At 39.5% G+C, this 19,945-nt stretch overlaps 1 protein-coding gene across 5 annotated transcripts in view; it reads left to right on the forward strand.

The window, feature by feature from the left end:
- GRIK1 (glutamate ionotropic receptor kainate type subunit 1) overlaps positions 1–19,945 on the forward strand; it is a 990,817-nt gene that overhangs the window by 950,868 nt on the left and 20,004 nt on the right. For 3 of the 5 annotated variants that reach the window (XM_069204055.1, XM_069204053.1, XM_069204057.1), the window contains one exon: positions 1,471–1,721. In XM_069204055.1, coding sequence (XP_069060156.1) covers positions 1,471–1,721 — 251 coding nt within the window. Of the gene's footprint in view, positions 1–1,470; positions 1,722–16,699; positions 16,859–19,945 lie in introns of all 5 variants that reach the window. The other 2 variants (XM_069204056.1, XM_069204054.1) reach the window with 1 other exon arrangement.

Genomic DNA, 19,945 nt, shown 5'->3' on the forward strand with positions numbered 1-19,945 from the left:
TTCTGGGGCCCTAAGTTGCGTCTGCTATGCCTCTATTGATTTTTCTTGTAGTCGTGACTTCATTTAGATGTTTCATTTTTTACCTCAGGAACTTAAAGACATATGTAGTGACCAGTTTACCAGGAAAGTAGCAAATTCGCACCCATTGAAGTGCTCCTTAAATCAATGCACATTTACTACTTAAAAAAATTCACAAACATTGGCAATAGTAGCTATGGAAAACTGTGCCAGTATCAGGTTTCTAGGCATACTACTGGCAATGAAACAGTTTAAAGGTGGTGGGACAAGTGCTTTCATATAGTCTAACTGCTGGCAATCTCTCGAGTAGCATTCCAATCCATAAGTTTTCACCCACTGTGCACCTCATGACAGAGTATTACATGAAGTTCCAAAAATGTGCTCAGTTACTTTACAATTTGTAGATGAGTGGAATACTCTCCACAGTAGCACCAAAGTGAATCACACAGTGAAAGCACTATTGAAATGAAGAAATGTGATGAATTTCATTTAGCTTGTGGTTATCAGGCATTTAAGAACTGAAATGTGCACCTTGGGACTAATCCAAGCATCAGGAGTAGCTATCACTTTTGACAGAGTGCCTGATTTAGGGTTTGGCAGATGGAGTAAAAGCAGCCAGAGTGGCAAAGGGCTTTACATCTGCCTGCCAAATTTAGAAGTGTCTGCCGCTCAACGGACATCTCTAACATTGGCAAGAACCGTCATCATGGCAATTCATGTTAATGTAGGAAACGTTTGACAAATTGCTCTATCAAACATGATGACTCGTCATCAAATCTTTCTAAAGTTTTCTCTTGTAAAAATAAACTTCTAAAGTGGAAGTTTGTTTTGAGAAATTAATGAAAAACGAATGACTTCCACACCATGCAAGATTTTTTTCATGGTGTGTGGGTCATTTGTCTTTTTTTTTTACTGTCCCTTGCTGCCAGGATATAACCATCCGACTGTCCATTCTAAATAGGATGGATGGTCAGATGGCTTAACTCTGAAGGGGCCTAACCCTTTTTACTCTGGTGCATTAAATTGTACTCCATCGGTGCAAAATATTAGCATGGGGAGCATTTTTCTTTCAGAGAAAACATTTGAAACATTTGTAGGTGCAAATACACTTTGTGCAACATTTCCATATGCAGAAATATATACTTGTTATCCTCCATAATGTGGAAATAGATATGCATTTGAAACTATATCTGTGATTTTCACAAATATCCAAGAGTACTTTTGGATTCCTAAAAGTCAGGAATGCTTTCCATTTTCACTTGCAATTGAATACATTGAAACCAAATTTGAGATTTAAGAAATGTCTGTCATCTGCACTTAAAATGGAGGCTGTGTTTAACTACCTATTGCATTTATAAGGATGGCAAATTCTGATACACTGCAAACTGGTGAAGTTTTTTTATGCATTTTCCTTGTGGCTAATGTACTTTTTCAATGGATTGATCACAATAGGTTCCCCATATAGAGACAAAATCACCATTGCTATTCTCCAGCTGCAAGAAGAAGGAAAACTGCACATGATGAAAGAAAAATGGTGGCGGGGAAATGGCTGTCCAGAGGAAGATAGCAAAGAGGCCAGTGCTTTGGGGGTAGAGAACATTGGAGGTATCTTCATCGTGCTCGCTGCTGGGCTGGTTCTTTCGGTGTTTGTTGCTATTGGAGAATTTATATACAAATCAAGGAAAAATAGCGATATAGAACAGGTGAGTGCCCAATGAGAAAGTTTGCCTACATTCTAATATTGAGAAATATTGTAATATTGTGAACATCACCAATGTATTTACTTTGTCCACACAATTTCACTGATTTCTCTTTGGAGTGGAATAATTTTCTCATATTCCTGTAATAGTGTTTCAGAGTTGGCAGTGTAAACCGTCATGTTCCACCTGGCTCCTATTCATCTACTCTCTCCTCATCTTTACTTGTCTATCACTCACCTTTGCTTTCTGTCCACGGACCCAGCCACAGAGTTAGCCTGAAGAAGGAGAAGCACCACTGAATCTCTCACAGTCTTTAATTCTCTTGGATAACTCTACAAGTGATTAACAAAATTGTACTATTGAATATGGAGAATATGATAGTGATGCAAGAATTTAATGAATAAAATATAGAAACCCAAAATATTGAAAGGTGAGTGCGCATACAAAAACCTTAGATTTACTGTTCCCAACTTCACATCTACGTACCTTGAGGATAAATATACATATCATGAAGGTACATATATGTTGAGTTAGGTATAGAAAATCTATGCTTACCTATGTTTCAATAATTTGGTTTCGATATTTTGCCTTTGATATTTCTATACCACGAAATTCTGTCTTCGATGGGTGGGGGCACATTGTTAAGAGGGAGTGAGTCTAACTGGTGATTACAGAGCAAATCTATATCTAAACAGGAGGAGAGCCAGGAGAGAGAAGAGAAGGCTAGACTTCAGAATGAGAGGGTACTTTTAACCGTTTCCGTGGTTGAATGTATAAATATGTGACAAAAATATGATCCATGACACAGTTTTTCGAGGTTTCTGTTTTTTTAAATGGTTTAATTGAGTCAAGGTTTGCCCTTATTTATATATTTACTGGTGAAATATCCAGTTCTATTTATTTTGTTATCTGGTTATGGTATCCCTTGCAGTACTTCTGAACTCATGATGGGATATCTGTGTCATCAACAGAAGATCATCTCCATTTCGGACCAACTTGTGCATGTTCTATGACTTACTGGTCCTGGGCTCATTTGGGATAAGTACAGTAAACCTTGCACGGTATTTGGTTTCGAGCACAACTGATCCCTTAATCCATTTTAGGCCAGCAAAATCTGTTTGCTTCAGAAACAGAATTACTAGTTTGGAATTTATAGGACTCGATTTGTGACAGGTGAAACTTGAACACATACTTACAAATATTTTGCACTGGGTTCGTGTTGCAAACATTCACAATTTCTTTTTATTTACTTTCCTCCAAGCGCTGCTTTGCATTACACTGCTCAAGGGTGCATTCCGTGGGTGGTACATGGGTGTTTCTATGCGATCACCTATGGTTTTTCCTGCAAAACTCTACCTAGTAAGAATAGTTGGTTGGGATTTGCGGCAAAAAAATAACAGCACTTTGAAGAAGATTTAAAAAGGAGAGATGCTTTTATTTCTTCTAACGTTTCGCACCTTACATGTGTGCTGCACTGTACAGCACACATCTGAAGTGGCAAACATTTTTAAAGTTAGTCTAAGTATAGTAGTTTGTACTGGAAGGGTACCTTTCCAGAACCAAAGCGATACTAGGCGTGATACAGACACGTTTGCACTATGGTGGAAATGTGTGTGTGTGTCGCTAGGCAGCCTGATTGTGCACCTGCACTAGCGAGAGAGGAGGAGAGCACCATACCTTAGTAGTTACTGCACTTCCCCGACCTCTCCCTCTCATGCTGCACAGCAACTTTAGCTTGGCGCCTTCTGAGACACCTTTGTAAATATGGGCCTTGGTTTGCATTGGATGGACAAATCGGGTCAAAAGTAGTGTTATTCACCACGGAATGGGAGAAAACGTGGAATTTGCACATTATACCTAATTTCGTTCTTTGCAATCCTGAATCAGGTATAAAATTGGGCACCTATTTGTGATCGCTTGTTGTATTAATGTAGGTTGTGGGAGAACGATTTAAACCAATATTATGATGAATAATATTTCTAGGAGCCTAACTTGCCTACTTTTTACTACATAGATTAGTAAATTAGATAAACATATGTCTGGAATCTAAATTAAATGAATCCTTGAAGAGGGCAGGTTTTTCAGCCTGGATGGGTGTGAAGAGCTCCTGACAAATTCGTTTTCACTTCTTTTGATACCTCAGAGTTTCTTGCTTTCCTGGAGTCTCAAGTGGTGGTCACATGAGCCCAGCAGCAGGCTCACAGTGTTGCTTTTTTAGCTGTGAAACATCTGACTCCGCCAAGCGCAGACAGTGGTAGGAACATTCTGTTCAGGCTCATACGTCTTGAGACCTTTTCCTCAAAGGTGTCAGCGCAAACTAAAAATAATAATTGCCTTATGAATCGAGAGGCATTTCAGGCAAACTTTAAATTTCATTATAATACAGGTGTGTTTAGAATAATAACTCCATGTTAAATAAAGAATTATTTTTGTTATGCAGTTTCGCTTTTTGATCTCCTTCATACAACAGAACAAGTGAGATTTGAGAAGATTACTTGTGAGGGCATAATAGGTGCATGGTGGATGCAGAGTAAGTCAGGTGTCTGACGTCTTTCATCTGACTCCACTGGCATATCAAAACATGAGGGAAAAAGTTAAGATAACCGATGAATATTTAGGGCCTCATTTGCTAGGAAATGGTGCAGCGCAGTGCCGCAAGCAATTTTGCGGCCCTGAGCTGCATTATATCCAGAACGCAGGGATGCACCGTATTTACATGAATACAGTGCATCCCTGTAATCTCCCCTGTGCCGGCGCTAAATCAGCTGTCTAGCGCCAACACAGGCACTGTTGCACCTGTGTTGTGGGGTGATGGAGGTGGAACACCTTCCTGCACAAAAAAAAATAATTAATGGAGATTTGCTACTTCTATGTGTGCTGCAGTATGCAGCACATATAGAAAGAGCAAAAAACAAGGATAAATAAAAGTATTTCCCCTCATTGCACTACTCTAACGCCACCCCTGCCTCAGGTTTATGTTTTCTCGTAAATCTGGGGCAGTGTAAAAAAGCAATGGGTTTTGCGTGGGTACACCCACAACAACACCCTTTGCATGCTAAAAAAGTGTCTTACCACAGCCTTGATAATATGGTGCAGGGCACAGCTCCACTGGAGCATCGCAAGAAGTGACACTCAGGTGGTGCTTGTAAATGAGCCCCTTAGTTTCTCATGTGCCACTTGCAATCTGAAATAATCAACACATTTCCAATTGAAAAGAGTAGCTGACATATCATGCATGCTGAATGGCACAAGGGACGTGGACTCCATAACAGAGTTATTCCCACTTCTCATAGGAACAGCTCATTGTTCTACTACACCTACTCCCACATCAGTGACAATTTATTTGAAGTCACAGATCCTTAACTATGAAGTATTAGAATTATTCCATAATGTAACAAGTGGTGCTGCGAATAACTTTTTAAATTATTTCAGCTTTTTATATTATCTGACATAAATGATCTCCATTGTTACCACTTCCTTGTGGCAGTCATTGAAGCATAAGGGTAACACAATTTATGAAACTGGTACCTCCGACTTGTCTTTTAATGCCTTTCAGCCCAAGGCGTGTATTTACCAATACACTTTTCAATGCCCATCCGGTGGTATCCAGTATCCCTGAGGAATAGTTGTCTGGACAGTGTCCTCAAACCTTACTATTAGGGTAAGTAGGTTATAGTCATGGAGCAGAGAGTTTATTTCTTTTCATTCCGTATATTGAATCACTGTTGTTGGACTTGACACTGTGCAGTCTTTACAGGGTCATCCCCAAACTGTTTGCCCTCCTGTTTTCTGAACCCGTTCTTGTTAGCTATTATTACTCTGTGGACTTTTCCACTGCTAACCAGTGCTAAAGCGCTTGTGCTCTCTCCTTTAAGCATGGTGAAATTGGCTTGCACCCAATTGACACACTTAATTTACTTTTACATCCCCAGTAAAGTGGTAGTACATTTACCCAGGGCCTGTATATTAAACTGCTACTACTGGACCTGCAGCACTCATTGTGCCACCCATTTAAATTGGCCCTTTAAACATGTCTCAGACCTGCAGTTGCAGCCTGTGTGTGCAGTTTTCAACTGCCATTTTGATCTGGCAAAGTAAGCCTTTTGCAAGGCCTAAACTTCCCTTTTTAAAACACATATGTCGCCCCTAGGGTAGGCCCTAAATGTACATTTTTGCATGTCCTGGTAGTGAAAAACTCCTCAGTTCGTTTTCACTACTGTGAGTCCTTCGTCTCCCATAGGATAACCTTTGGTTACAATTTTACATTTAATATGTGAAAACTTTCAGTTGGGCGCAGGTCTGAAAGTAGAGTTTGGTGTACAAAGGATTATACTTTATACCCTGTTTAATGGTAGAGTAAAATTTTAAGTTACAATTTTGAAAATGTTACTGTTAGAAAGTTGGCGGTTTCCTGCTCTAGCTAGTTGGTGCCTGCAGCATGTCTCTGGGTCACATGACTAGGTGTAGTAGGCAGTCGGACTTTGTATATTCTTTCTAGACAGCCACACAATAAAGGGATTAGGGGTGCCTGGATGACCCATCACTGGTAGGGCAGAGCTGGGGAGAGACCTATTTGCAAAAAGATAGTCTGTGCCTTGCCTTCACACAAAGAGCTTCACTCTAGGGCATTGTGCCTGCAGTCAGGCTAGAGACAGGGTAGGGGAGGCAGGAAATTCCAAGAACTTCAAAGAGAAACTCTAGAAATGTTTTCTTACTGTAAAAAAGGCACCACGTATGAAAATAGGACCCTCAGACCCTGCTGCTGTGGCCTGCTGTGAAATTCAAAAGACTGCATTGCTGCACCTGTAAGGGATGCTCTGCTGCCTAAGCCTACCTTAAAACCTCAGAGATCTGCCCTTCTGCTTGAGCCCTGTTCCACTGCTTGAACCCAGGACTACCAAAGTTACTCCAAGGGCTAGTTGATTGGCCTCCTGATCAGGGCATCAGGGACAGAAAAGGCTCCAACTATCTTGAACTCGCACCTGAATCAGGACAGGGTGAGTCCTGATCTTCCAAGTGGTGCATCTCCAGTCCTGAACCCTTGGAATTGGTGCTAAAGGTTCCCAGTCAGCCAAAATCCAAAATATGGTACTTCAAAAGGTTTTGGCTAAAACGTGCTCTGGGAACCATCAGGAGACTGGGGCCTACCTGTTCCTCAATCCGTCCAAGGAGCATCGCCCGTTCCCGACAGCTCCACAGCAGTCCTTTGTAGAAGGGGTATCTGGCCTTGTGGAGCCATTGTTCACTAACGCGTGCAGTTTAATCCTGATGGAGGATTTCTACTTCCCAAAAAGAGACTATGGGCCTGATTTAGAGCTGACAATGGGCTACTCCATCACAAATATGACCGATATCCTGTCCGCTGTATTATGATTTCCATAGGAAATAATGGAATCATAATACAGCAGACAAGATATCCATCACTTTTGCAATGGAGTATCGGCGTTCGCAAAAACTCTAAAGCAGGCCCTAAGTCTGAACATGGAAATCTTCACCGTGCCTTTGTCCAGTAGTTCCCCGAAGGTGACGCCTCCTCTCCAGACACCACCTGCAAGCTTGTCCCACTGAACTTTACTTCCTCAAACATTTTTGGGTGAAATTTCTTCCAAGTCCAAAGGTAAGCACTGACCCGGTCCAATCGTCTTTTTATATCTGATTCTCTCTCCATTACTGTCAGTCCTATTTTTCAAATTTGGACCAGTCTTGGGTGACTAGATGCCTCGTCAGCCCCTTAAAGAGTAGGAAATATGCATCTCTGTTCATGGATTTACATGGAATTCCACATCCATCCAAGCTCCCAGGGTCCAGTATGGAATACATCTGTGGCTCTGGACCATGCATGTCCTTTCCTCAGCATGATGAAGATGTTTGAGACCAGAACTAATGGGGCACAGGGGTCCAGTAACATAGGGCACACCATTATGGTGGAGGATGTAAAGGACTGCTGGAAGAGGGAGGAAACTACAGGAAGATGATGTGTATTGACAGAAAGTGTGAACATCCCCTTATGACTTTATTGTATGTGATATATGCCAAGGATCAGGATCCCTTGAAAGACAAGATACCCATTATGCTCCCACCCGGAACCACAAGGAGCCTCAGGTGTAAACATGGCTTGAAGTTTGCTAATTCAAATGTTTGAGCAAAGCTTACATGTATGTGCATTGAAGCGTAGGGTTGGCTTTCCCAAGAGACACACCTAATCAGTTACTGAGAGCATATGCCCAACCAAAAGCTAATCTAAAACTTATTTAGCCTCTGATGCTCCACTTCGATCTGGAATCAAGTTGTTCCTACTCTGTCTATACTTGACCCTCTACAATTATCTTACTTAGAATCTTTGCTGTCCCCATTTAGTCACATTCTGGTCTACAGTGGCACTAAGGCAAAGTGATGGAGAAAAACTTCAATAAAAATTTAAAATTAAAAAAATAAAAAGAGGTGAACCATGTGTAATTAATTACCTTAACTCTTAACCTGTGTTTCATAGGTTGTAATATGCCACTTGACATACCATACTGCTAACGTAAGCTATATAAATGTTTCTTTTTTATCCTATGAGTAAATATGAATTATTATATATTACAATGTTTTCCTTACATTTTTAACAGAAAATAATTGTATCATCCTTTTATCAAGTTTTAGAGTAACAAATTACAAAATAAAGATTCTATCAAAAACATTTTATTTTGCTTAAAATAATATGAACTGGAAACATAAATAGGAGCAATAATTGCCCTCATAACATGTTCTGACTCTTTTATAAAGTAGGTATCCCGCCCTAAAACCTCATTTAGACCAAAACTAAACTGCATTGTCAAATTCTTTGATAGGTCATCATCCACAACTCAAAAAATAACTGCTTCTTCCTCTGTACCTGCCGGGCCCTCAGAAATCCCTTACAAAACATAGCATGCGCATTTTGGTTTAGCATATCTAGGGCCTGATTTACAAAGCCATTTAGCAGTCACACAGCCTGCTATTCGCACTATCACAAGGTTTGCAAACGCAAAGTGGCATTTTTATAGCACAGAGTGCCAAAAACTCCATTAGCTCGCCCCGCTCCCCTACAACAGGGTACCAAAGCACTATGCACTTTATGCTGTTGTGGGGGTTATACTCCTGCCACAGGAAAAGGTTTTGGGTTCCAATTCTGCTTTTGACCAAATAAGTAGACATATGCTGGCTTTGAGCTTTTTGCAGCAATTAAGTAATGTCATTGTTTATACTGCTGTTATAAACTATATCCGCTGCACCATGGCTATCAGGAAGAGGTATGGGATAGTATTATTTTATTGTTTGGCTTTTAAGGACATTGTACAGAGACTTTTGTTTCGGGATTTGAATCTATTAGCTGTATGATTGTATTCTTGTTTTGGAACTCATATTAATATGTTTATGTAAATTTCATGTGCTTTTATGGCTAATAATTAGCCACAAAAAGAATATTTGACTGATTATTTAATGGTTTTGTATACACTGTCTCTTTGTGCTTAGAGCATCATTCTTTTAGTAGGTTGGTGAACATTCAGAGACCCTATAAAATGTATTTCAGGCAGACCCCAGGTGTTGATTAAATTTAAAACTTTGAAACTTTGATTTTCTTTAAATAAGAGGGCTAGTTTATTGACCATATGTTTATCTATTTAAGATGTAAAAAATATTAGATGCCATTTTTCTACATTTGTGATATTTGGCTTCTTTTCAACATCGATGAGCGAGGTTCCAAACATTTACATCTACAGCTTACAAATATTAAATAATATTTCATACCTCATTCTGGAGATTTTAATTGTGGTTTAACACTTGCATTTCCACACCTAGTATTGACACCAAGATGACAAAGCCTTTTGAGACCAGTCAAAGAAACTCACAAAAAACATAATTACTGTCAGTGGTCACTGAGCCATATCAACTATTAGCATTTGGAGTAGAATATTGTGAGCCACTCAGACAATCAGACTACATCCTTTGCTGGCTGTACCTTACGTTACAGGCCAGCAAAGGGGATATTCTGTGGCTGGCCTTCACACAGCATCTGTCTAGGAGGGCAAACTGAAGTGCTGAGGAAGCTTGAGGAGCCTCTCACCTAAATTGTTGGGTGATATATAATGGTTCCATTCTGCCTCGGCGCATCGTCTGCTTCTTTTCTCAGCTTCCAGTACACAGAAGTCACCCAGGGAGCCTTCCCTGGTTTTCTGTGAGCAGAAGCACAGCTAGCTAAAGAAATGCAGAACATTGACAAACATTTTTGGGAAGGTTAGCTTTACAATTAATTCCTTCAAATAAAAAGTTATAACAGGACAGACACATGTTACTAAGGACTTAGAGAATCCTTTACTGTAGTAAGTATTTTCCAAAAATGTAATTGGCTCAATAACTCAATAGCAAGTTCAATTTGATGTTATAAACTGCTCATATTTAAACTAATAAAATGTTGAATATTGTAGTAGCTGTTATGTCTAAGAATGATGTTCCCAATAGAACTGATGATGTTCTTAAACAATTTTATTAATATTTTTTTTTATGAAAAAGAGATTTAAATTTGTGAGGACCTACTTTAACTTCTTCATAGTGATGTGTCAGCCCTAATGTTTGTTGCCATATATTCCAAAGCACTTTAGAATGATAAAGGAGGCATAGAACGTGCTATTTAGCTCTTTTCTTTAGAAGCACCTCACATGAGAACAGGTATATGAGCAAAGCCCATTCACACAAGGGTAATCATCTTTTACAAAATTAATCCCCCACGTTCACAACTTCCCACAAATACCTGCAACCAACATTATCTGAGCCTTTTCTGGTTCCAAACTCATTAGCAGGTGATGGGTCATTTTATCTCTTTATAGTTGAATTAAGCCTAAAATGTGCCTAGTATTATTCACACCATTGCTGTGATTGATGAAACCCGGCCAATGTTTATGCACAAATTTGTTATTTGCCATACTGATTATAGGGCCGGATGTTCAAAGCATTTTTGTGGTCGCAAACGGTCCAATTTGCAGAATCGGGCCTTTTGTGACTGAAAAATTGTACAAAACCCAAAATGTGATTCAGTCACTTGTTAACAAATTGCATTTTACATTTGTGATTCGGTATTCAGTATTTGGAAGGGGTGTGTATAGGGCGTCCCTCCCAAATACCAAATTAGCATGGTATGTATTACTTTTTTGTGACCCATCTCATTAATATGCATAAGGTAGATCTATTTGTGACCCACTAGGAATCACTAATGAAACTCAGAAGAGTTTCATTCATTAGGAATAGTGATTTCCTAATGTTTGTACATCTGGCCCATAGTTTCCAATAATTTAGATAATAATTTACTGTCAATGTTAAAATAATCCTATATCTACTGCATGATAAGAGACATTGGCTTGGGCAGAAATAAACCTAAAATTCCTTTTCTCTTTAAAATTTGGAAAACATTTATTGAATATTAATATGATCTTTAGCCAATATTGATGTGATTTTCTGAATGCATTACTTATAGAAATTATTTTAGAAATGTGCAGATAACATTCCACCTCTGGTGATTTACCTGTCTTAAGATGATTGATGGTTTGATTCCTCTCATTTTCCATTAGTCCTCATTTTGTTTTGGACCCTGGGGTGCAATTCATAATGGGATGAGTTCTACCCACCCCCAGAATCACCAGTATCAGTAGTATTGGTAATTCCTGGGGTGGTGAAAACTCGTCCTGTTTTTCAGGTCACTTATAATAAAGACCTCAGAGATACTTACAGTAGATAATTGTACAGTAAAGTTACATTTTAGGATTTACTGTTAGAGTTTGAGTGAGATTCAGTCCTATGGTCAAAGTTACATTTAGGATTAGGTTTATGATTTGTACATTTTGGGAAGATTCACATACTGCACTTAACAATACTGTGAATCGTGCTATAAACTACAATTCACAAACTAAGTGCAAAGTTTTATGCACAGTTCTTTGCCTCAAATGCAAAGTCTCCACACACTTAAGTACAGGTTTTGGTAGTAAATGTGGGAGGATCACAACAGAGTGGCTTTCAAAGGAGCAGACTTACTCCAAAAGGGGATGTTATTGGGGAGGATTAAGAGGAGATTAAGAAGAGGTTTTACAAGGGACGTCACCTGCCTACACAAGAGTAAGTTAATTGCTATACTCTGGAGAAGGAGCAATGCAAAGTAAACTTTTATAGCAAATGTACACTTGGAGTTTGTGAATACTTAAAATTATCAAACTTACTCCGAAGTGTAAATTTAAAAAAAGTGTAAGTTATCTTTTTGAATCTTATTCAGTGTGGCAGTTTTTAAGATAGTTATATTCTCAATAGTGGCAATTTCTGAAGAGTGTTTTCAAATTAGTGGAATCTTAGTGTAGGTGTATTGTATATAGGTTTATGATCAAATCTTTATATGCTACTTTGTGGTTCTGCTAATTGTAGATTACAATTTCCAAATCCCAAAGTATGATTCTGAGTGCTAACACCTGATGTGAGCTAAATAAGCAGGTCAGGCTCCATTCCCCCTTTCTATAGATATCCTGCTAGGCCAAGGTTCCTGTTGGAGGTGGCACGCTCTGGTTGGCTGAGGCAGGATCCTAGCCAGGCAGAACCCGCCACTCCCCTCAAGGGTGGGTAAACACACTTACTGTATAACCTGTGCTCACCCTTGGGTAGATTGGCACAGAAAAGCCAGGCTTATTACTGAGGCAATGTGTAAAGCAAAGATATATGCACTTCCCTGCCAGAAACATGCTGCACAGCACAAAGGAGACTTCACACACAGTGTATGTATAAAAAGATTGTATTCAACACACACCTTGTCAGCACAGTACAGGTATAATGTAACTCTGGGCATATGCCCTGATATGCAAAGGGAGCCACGGTATGAGGCCCAGCTGTCTTAAACACTGCTATTGTAGGTACATATGAGGAAAATTATACATTCCCTCCCCACACCCACATAAGTTGCCAAACATGGTCAGCACGAGACCCACCCTAGAATTCCCAGCAATAAGTATAACACATAAATTCAGGGTTCACCCCAGTTCCCAATGTTAGCAGCAAAATGTACATACAAGGTTTACAATAATTTCACATAGCACTGTGCCCCCCGCCCCACTAGTAAGATGTAATGCCGACTTTACGAACTTCCTGAAAGGATAAATGTGACCGGCAGCACCACAGTACTGCCTTTGCATTCACCCGCACTCACTCCCACACATCCACTCTGCACTGGCCAGCAGTGTCATGGGTATCAGCCAGGGCATGCACACACTCACTTTTACACACTCACTCCTGGCACCCTAATGTGGTGCCCTGATACCCGGATTGTGGATGTGTTAGACCTGGTGTCCTTGGTGTGGTCTCCCCTGTTTTTTTGCCTCTGCTTCCTGTGTTTTGACTGTGTGTGGGACTTTGTTATTGCTTGTTTTGTTACTCTGGGCACTTTACCATACCACTGTTGACCAGTGCTAAAGTACAAGTGCTCTCTGAGTAAACTATATGTGTGATTGGCTTTTCCCTGATTGGCATATTTGATTTACTAGTAAGTCCCTAGCAGAGTGCACTAGAGGTGCCCAGGGCCTGTAAATCAAATGCTACTAGTGGGCCTGTAGCACTGACTGTGCCACCCACATGAGTAGCTCTGTAAACATGGCTCAGACCTGCCACTGAAGTGTCTGTGTGTGCAGTTTAAAACTGCCACTTCGACCTGGCAAGTGAGCCCACTTGCCAGGCCTGAACCTTCACTTTTTATACATTTAAGGAGCCCCTAAAGTAGGCCCTAGCTAGACCCATGGGCAGGGTGCAGTGTATGTTAAAGGTAGGATATGTCTCAAGCCCTTCCACAACTGTTTTATGTAGTAAGAACAAAGAGAAACCAATGGACCACCCCACTTATATAAAGTTCAAAGTTCCTATAAACGGTCGAAAATGTTCTAATTAATTCTATATATTTTTGGACTAATACCTTTTCACTCCATGAAGAGGATCTATGTGCAAAGTGCATCATGCGAAAGAAGAAATGTCTGCTAACGTGGCAATCACGACTTATATCTGCCTGTAGTCTGATACTTTATGAGTAATAAGCCAAGTTTGAAGGCTGATATGAGCTTTAGTCCTGGCATGAGGAACGTATTTCCCTCAAAGGAGTGGTGTGCTGAATGTATGGATTAATTGTGACCTCGAGGATTGTTCAAGGGCTGATTGTGTACTAAACTCTAACACGTAAGGGTACAACTGATTCAGGAACATTAAGCTGAAAAAGGAGCAATGTAAAAACCATCACTTTCTCTTACAATGCCGATGTGAGAGCCACCCCCTAGTGCCACTCTATACGCAGCCCTGGGACACCACCACTTAAAGCTGTCATTTTGGGGGTTATTCCAACTTTGGAGGAGTGTTAATCCGTCCCAAAAGTGACGGTAAAGTGACAGATATACCACCAGCCGTATTACGAGTTCCATAGGATATAATGGAGTCGTAATACGGCTGGTGGTAAATCCGTCACTTTTCCGTCACTTTTGGGACGGATTAACACCTCCTCCAAAGTTGGAATAACCCCCTTTGACTCTTAATGTACCCCTCTGTTATGTTCTTGCCACTGCGTGTACCTGCCTTTTGGACATAGAAAGGGCAAATGACTGTGCATACATTTATTCATCATACAATGTAATGTATCCAAAGCACTAGTGGTAGCATCAGGCTGGTCTGTGTAGTGTGCAAAAGAGTATAATGTGGGAGTTGGCATATAGGTGTGACACAAGCTGGCAATTTAAAGCTATAATTGTAGTTTACAGAAAACCCATATTTTCTGATGGCATCACTTTATATACCATATGACTGCTTGTGCTGTGTTCAACTGCAGGAGAGCTGAAGCTCTGGATATAGAATTGAAAGTTTAAATTAGCTTCTTTCTGATTAGTCTGTATTCTATACAGTGATTACACAGTGCATGGAAGTATTACACCACAACCAGAACTTCTATTAAAATGTATTATTCTCTTTTTGGTCATTTTTAAGAGTGCACTACCAACATTTTTAAAACAATCCTCTTGCCTGAGGATGCAATCTAATTTCTGCAATGATTTAATGAAGGTCGCTTGGCAAGGCACATATTACATTTTAAGATTTGGAGATTTAACATTAATTGCTGAAACAAGCTGTTAAGAAGTATAAGTCTGTATGGAGTTATCGGCACCCACAACTCCAAACGATGGTTCTCCAGTTTTAAAGGAGATGGGAGAAGTTAGGAATAAGGGCAGGTGTTGGATTCCATTCTAGGAGCCCCAGTTTGACTTACGGACACCCCATTTTCAATTGTTTCCCTTTTAGCAGATAGCTGCTCTGGCTGCATTGTAGGGGAAATGGTCCATGATTAGCCATTAATATGTATTGCACTCAATCTAACAAATACACCACCAAACCCTGCTTTAGTTATAGGCATCAAAGAAAGACTAACTGAGTTTACAGATGCTAAGGAAAGAGTATACTATTCGGAATCACAAAAAGATAAACTAGTAAAATACTGTGATGACATGAACACAGACTGGTGGCATCTTAGAGAACCTTGATGACTATCCTGATAAACGGTCCTGTAGTCAGCTCATCTCCACTAAAAAAGCAGGCACAGACGTTGGTGGCTGTGGAAGGAGCGGATATACTCCAGACAAGTTTTGTGGAGTAACATCTGGGCATCCCGCATGACATCGTCAGGTATTCACCTGGATACCTTGGCTACTTTCAGCAGGAGAGGTGTATGTGTGAAAAGCACCAGACCTCAAGGGTGCTAGCAGCCCCATCAGGATTATCAGCCACATATAATGAGGGTCATTATTACACCCTGCAGGTCAAGAGCTTGGAACGCGGGACGGGCAAACCCAATCCGCCCTTCTTTCAAGGTTGGTAAATTCAGTCCCAATGAATTGGGTAATAGCAAAATCCGTTGGTTATAGCATTTGGGAACATCAAAACTGCCCATCAAGAGCTTTATGACAAGAAACAGACCATTCTATAAGCTAATACTACCATTCCTTCCATACATTAACTGGTTAAGGGTAACCCGCGACGCAGAAACCAGAGCACTTCTGTTGTGGGTCAGGAGAGCAGGGTGTTCAAAAATACCCATTAGCAGTAAAAACAGTAATTCAGAGCTGCACTTCCGGTTAAATATGTCTACGATCCTTTGTCAATCTTCAGTGAAAAAAGGTCAAGGTTTTTTCTGCATCCCCTTTTAGTCCACAGCCTAGACTGAAAGTAGTCAAAGAAACTGCATTCCACTTAAGCTCTAAAACATCACAAATTCAATGTGGCATAGAGTGCTTCTGAACATTCAAAATCCACGTTTTGTTAAACTGTGTCTTTCATATTCTAAACTGTGCATAATCAAGTGGTATAGAAATCAGACAAGTCATTCGGTAACAATTGTATGATAATTCTTTACATCCTCTTTCCCAGAACTCTATAGTCTACTTGAAGTATGTCGATCCTTGTCATTTTCAATGGAAAGTAAGCAGCAACCCATATTCAGTCAGAGGTTGTGTCTAGGGCACATATTATTCAGAATGAATTGACAATGTGTGCATGTACCAGAAGAAAGATTGTGTATACATGCACCAATAAGCCTTTCAGATGTGTGTATGACTGGGTTCAGTTCCTACAAATGAGTGCAGCATGTCATTCTAATAAATTCAAACTCCACTAAACTTCACTGGAAGGGCTTCTAAATAACTTACAAAAAAACTACAAATACTGATTTACATGAATAGGATGTGGCCATAAAAGTCACCGGGTATGTAAAATATCTTATTGTTATTCAAGCTTTCATTCATATGCATTTTCAATAAATCTGAATTTATTTGACATATGTTCGTAATCTCTGTCTGTTTTCAACCAGTTTTAACCATACGAGTTTTGCTTGCTGTTTTTCTTCGTTTTTTAACATTTCTCCTATTCATTTCTGCATGTTTCTTTGTTTTATTTCTTCTGCATGGAAGGCTTTTTGTTTCTTTTATGGGATGCAGTGTAAACCACCTCACCCAACCAACTCCGTCTCTGGAACAACTTTATCCACGGAGTTAGACTGTGGCAAATTAATCCGAGAGGAACGAGGGATTCGAACACAGCCCTCAATTCACACCGTGTAGGCAAACAAGGTGTGTTCCAAAGGAATCTACTTGTGGGTTCATAAGAGGAATTCTGGGAAGTAATCTGTGTTGTTCCCAATGTTTTTAGAAATAGGAGTAGCCGTGTTAATGTTCCTTTTTATGTCGTCTTGCTGCCAAGTCTTTTGTACTTACTCGTTGGCTGTACGTTTTGTTTCCCATAAACCAAAAAATATAAAATATTGCTGTTGACGTTTGTGAAGTAGTTTTACTGTAGTATACGTCTTTGGCAGTATGTCATCTCTAGAAGTGTTCCTGGTAAGAGATACAGTATTTCAGTTGGGATAATTGATTACAAATAATTTCAAAATTGTTCCATTATACATTCAAAGACTGATGTTTCAAGTAAATAGGTCGCTGTGTGTGAAAATGTTTCTAAGTAGGCAGGGCCGGCTTTATCACTGGTGGCGCCTGGTGACAATGATCAGTGAAGTCCCCTCATCCCCCCCACCCCCTGCCTCCCCCTGCCTCTGAGTATCGTGTGCTTAGGAGATGATTTTGAGTCCATGGCATCTATCGATGTCCGCCAGGGGGTTCATGTGGATATTGAACAAAGTGGGGCTGAGAGATGAACCTTGGAGTATGGCACAAATGATGCTCTTGGGTGAGGAGGTGAAAGGGGGTAGTTGGACACTCTGAGTGCATCCTGTAAGGATGGCGGCGATCCATTTGAGGGTGTTGTTTTGTATTCCGATGCTTTGGAGTCTGTGGATGAGGGTGTGGTGGAAGACGGTGTCCGACGCAGCTGATAGGTCAAGGAGGATCAGGACGGCGATTTCCCGCTTGAATTCAGAATTCTAGAGAAGAAAGAAAGGAAGAAGTAATTCCAGTGATGATGTTTGGAATTTTGAATTGTCATATATATCCATGTATGCTCATAAGCTTAAATATCTAAAAATACAGAAATGTACAGGTGGACATTTTTGCATGCAGATTGTGATGTGAAACTACAATTCATACTTTTAAACCTAATTTTATTCTTCACGGGAAAAACTATTTTTCTCCTTCGATAAAACCCTTTGACAGCTCCAACATAGATTTACGCTTGCCTATGATCGGAATAAAATGTTGGTTAATTTCAACAAACCTGTGACTTTCTGGCTCTGCACCAATTTTTCTGCAGGAACCACTCTGAAAAAGGTAAAAAAAAAAACATTATTTGTCATAGCGTTTAGTCTTCTCACAAGTCCTTTGCCCAACGTTGAAAGAAACTAGAGATGTCATCAGTTAACTTAAACTGCTGTCTGTCATGCTGTTCAATCAAGAGGTACCAAAGTCATCACAAAACTAGCACTTTTTTGACTTCCACCATAACCATTGCCCCGGACAGGAATCAAAATACCCTTTTCAGTATGACACACAACTTAACCATATTATTTGCATATTTGTGTCCCATATTTGGAATCTGAAATGAACAGTTTTCCCTAAGAAACTTAAGGGTGTTTCTTAACCCCTATAACATGCCATGAATATCCTTAATGCCCCACTATACCCATACAAAATGTTTTCCTCAACTTTAAATCTGCAAATTTGTCCAAAATTTGCTTATTCAAGGTGCTGGAAAAAAATGAAGCTGTTCACCATTAATCACATCTCGCAGATTTTAGAATCACACTGTCTTGATATCAATATGCTTTAACCTTTTTGGACCCCTACTTTTTTGGCTCATTTGGAAAAATCACTGAATAGATTTTCACAAACACCACAAAAAGATTTTGGGTTGGACCATGCCACTGCAACTTGTTCATGTTTTGTGAAAATCTGTACCACAGTTTTTGCTCTAGGTGAAAAGGTATTTCACCCTAGTAATTAGCATGGTATGTTCCTAAAGGTCTACATTTTCACTGAATAATGAAGTAGTTGTCTCTTCTTTTTAGTACAGACAAACAAGTGGCATGGTGCGGTAGCATCAATACTGATACCGACACTACTATTACTACTAATACTAATAATAATAATGCATCTTTTTAGAATAGTTTTTTTCATATTCACTGCTGAAAAGTAGCCATATAGACAAATCATGTAGAACATGCATATTACGTATTGTCTGTAATAAGTTTGTTTATTCCTAGTTCATGTTTCTGGTGGCATTAAAAACTTATTGTTACTAATATATGGCTATGTAGCAACATACATACTTTCACTTAGAGACTGATGGTGAAAATAATTTTCACTGTGCTCAGTATAAATGCGAGCTGGGGAATTGGGTTCTGACTGTGTGGATTGATAATTCCCTATTTAGATGAAAGGCCAAGCCCACAAATAACCAAACGGATACACTGCTTCAAAGCAATGTCCTGAAATAGGTAACTAAACATTAGCATAATAAGGGAAAAGTCCATAACACCTGGGAAAATTTCGAACAATTGTATTACTTCTGCAATAACTAGATCTGCAGCTACACCGGAAAGGGATGTGAAAAGTTAATTTTAACACCAAAATATTACTTTAGATAAAAAGATGCAATACAGGATGCGGTGGGGAAATGACGGAAAAGGAAGAAAGAACACAGAAATTGGTTTGCGATACAAAAAGAAACAAATAGGGGAGGGAAGTGAAGAAAGAGAGGAAAGCTTGCCAGACTGAAACGCAAGTGTAGGTGTCATATTGGTGCTATGACACCAAAAAGTAATGCAACATCAGAAGTTTAGGTATATCATGGAGAGATGCAATGTGAGGTGCAAAGGCAGATACAAAGAGGAGGGGCATAATGTGTAATCCCTAAAGTAAAACAATCAAGAACCAATTTAATTCAAAAGGACACTTGTCAGGTTGTATGACAATGACATGTGAAGGATACGTTTTTCTTAAATGGATTATTCAGTTTAAAATTCGACAGAAAGGAATTTTGTTGATTTTGTTTTTCATCTATACAACCCAAATCCGAATAGAATTTTTAGTGGATTATTAATCTTAAATAATCTAAATACAGCTGTAAATAATAGTTTTTCCAGTGAGAGAATGGTGCTGTAAGTGAATTCAGAAGAGTGACAAATGCCTAGGTAGGAAGAGAGTTGTGAATAAAGATAGCTTCCTGTTTTATTAGTAATAAAGGTCTCCAATGAAATGTCTTCACTT

This window comes from Pleurodeles waltl, chromosome 8, assembly GCF_031143425.1.
Source record: "Pleurodeles waltl isolate 20211129_DDA chromosome 8, aPleWal1.hap1.20221129, whole genome shotgun sequence".
Taxonomy (NCBI): Eukaryota; Metazoa; Chordata; class Amphibia; order Caudata; family Salamandridae; genus Pleurodeles; species Pleurodeles waltl.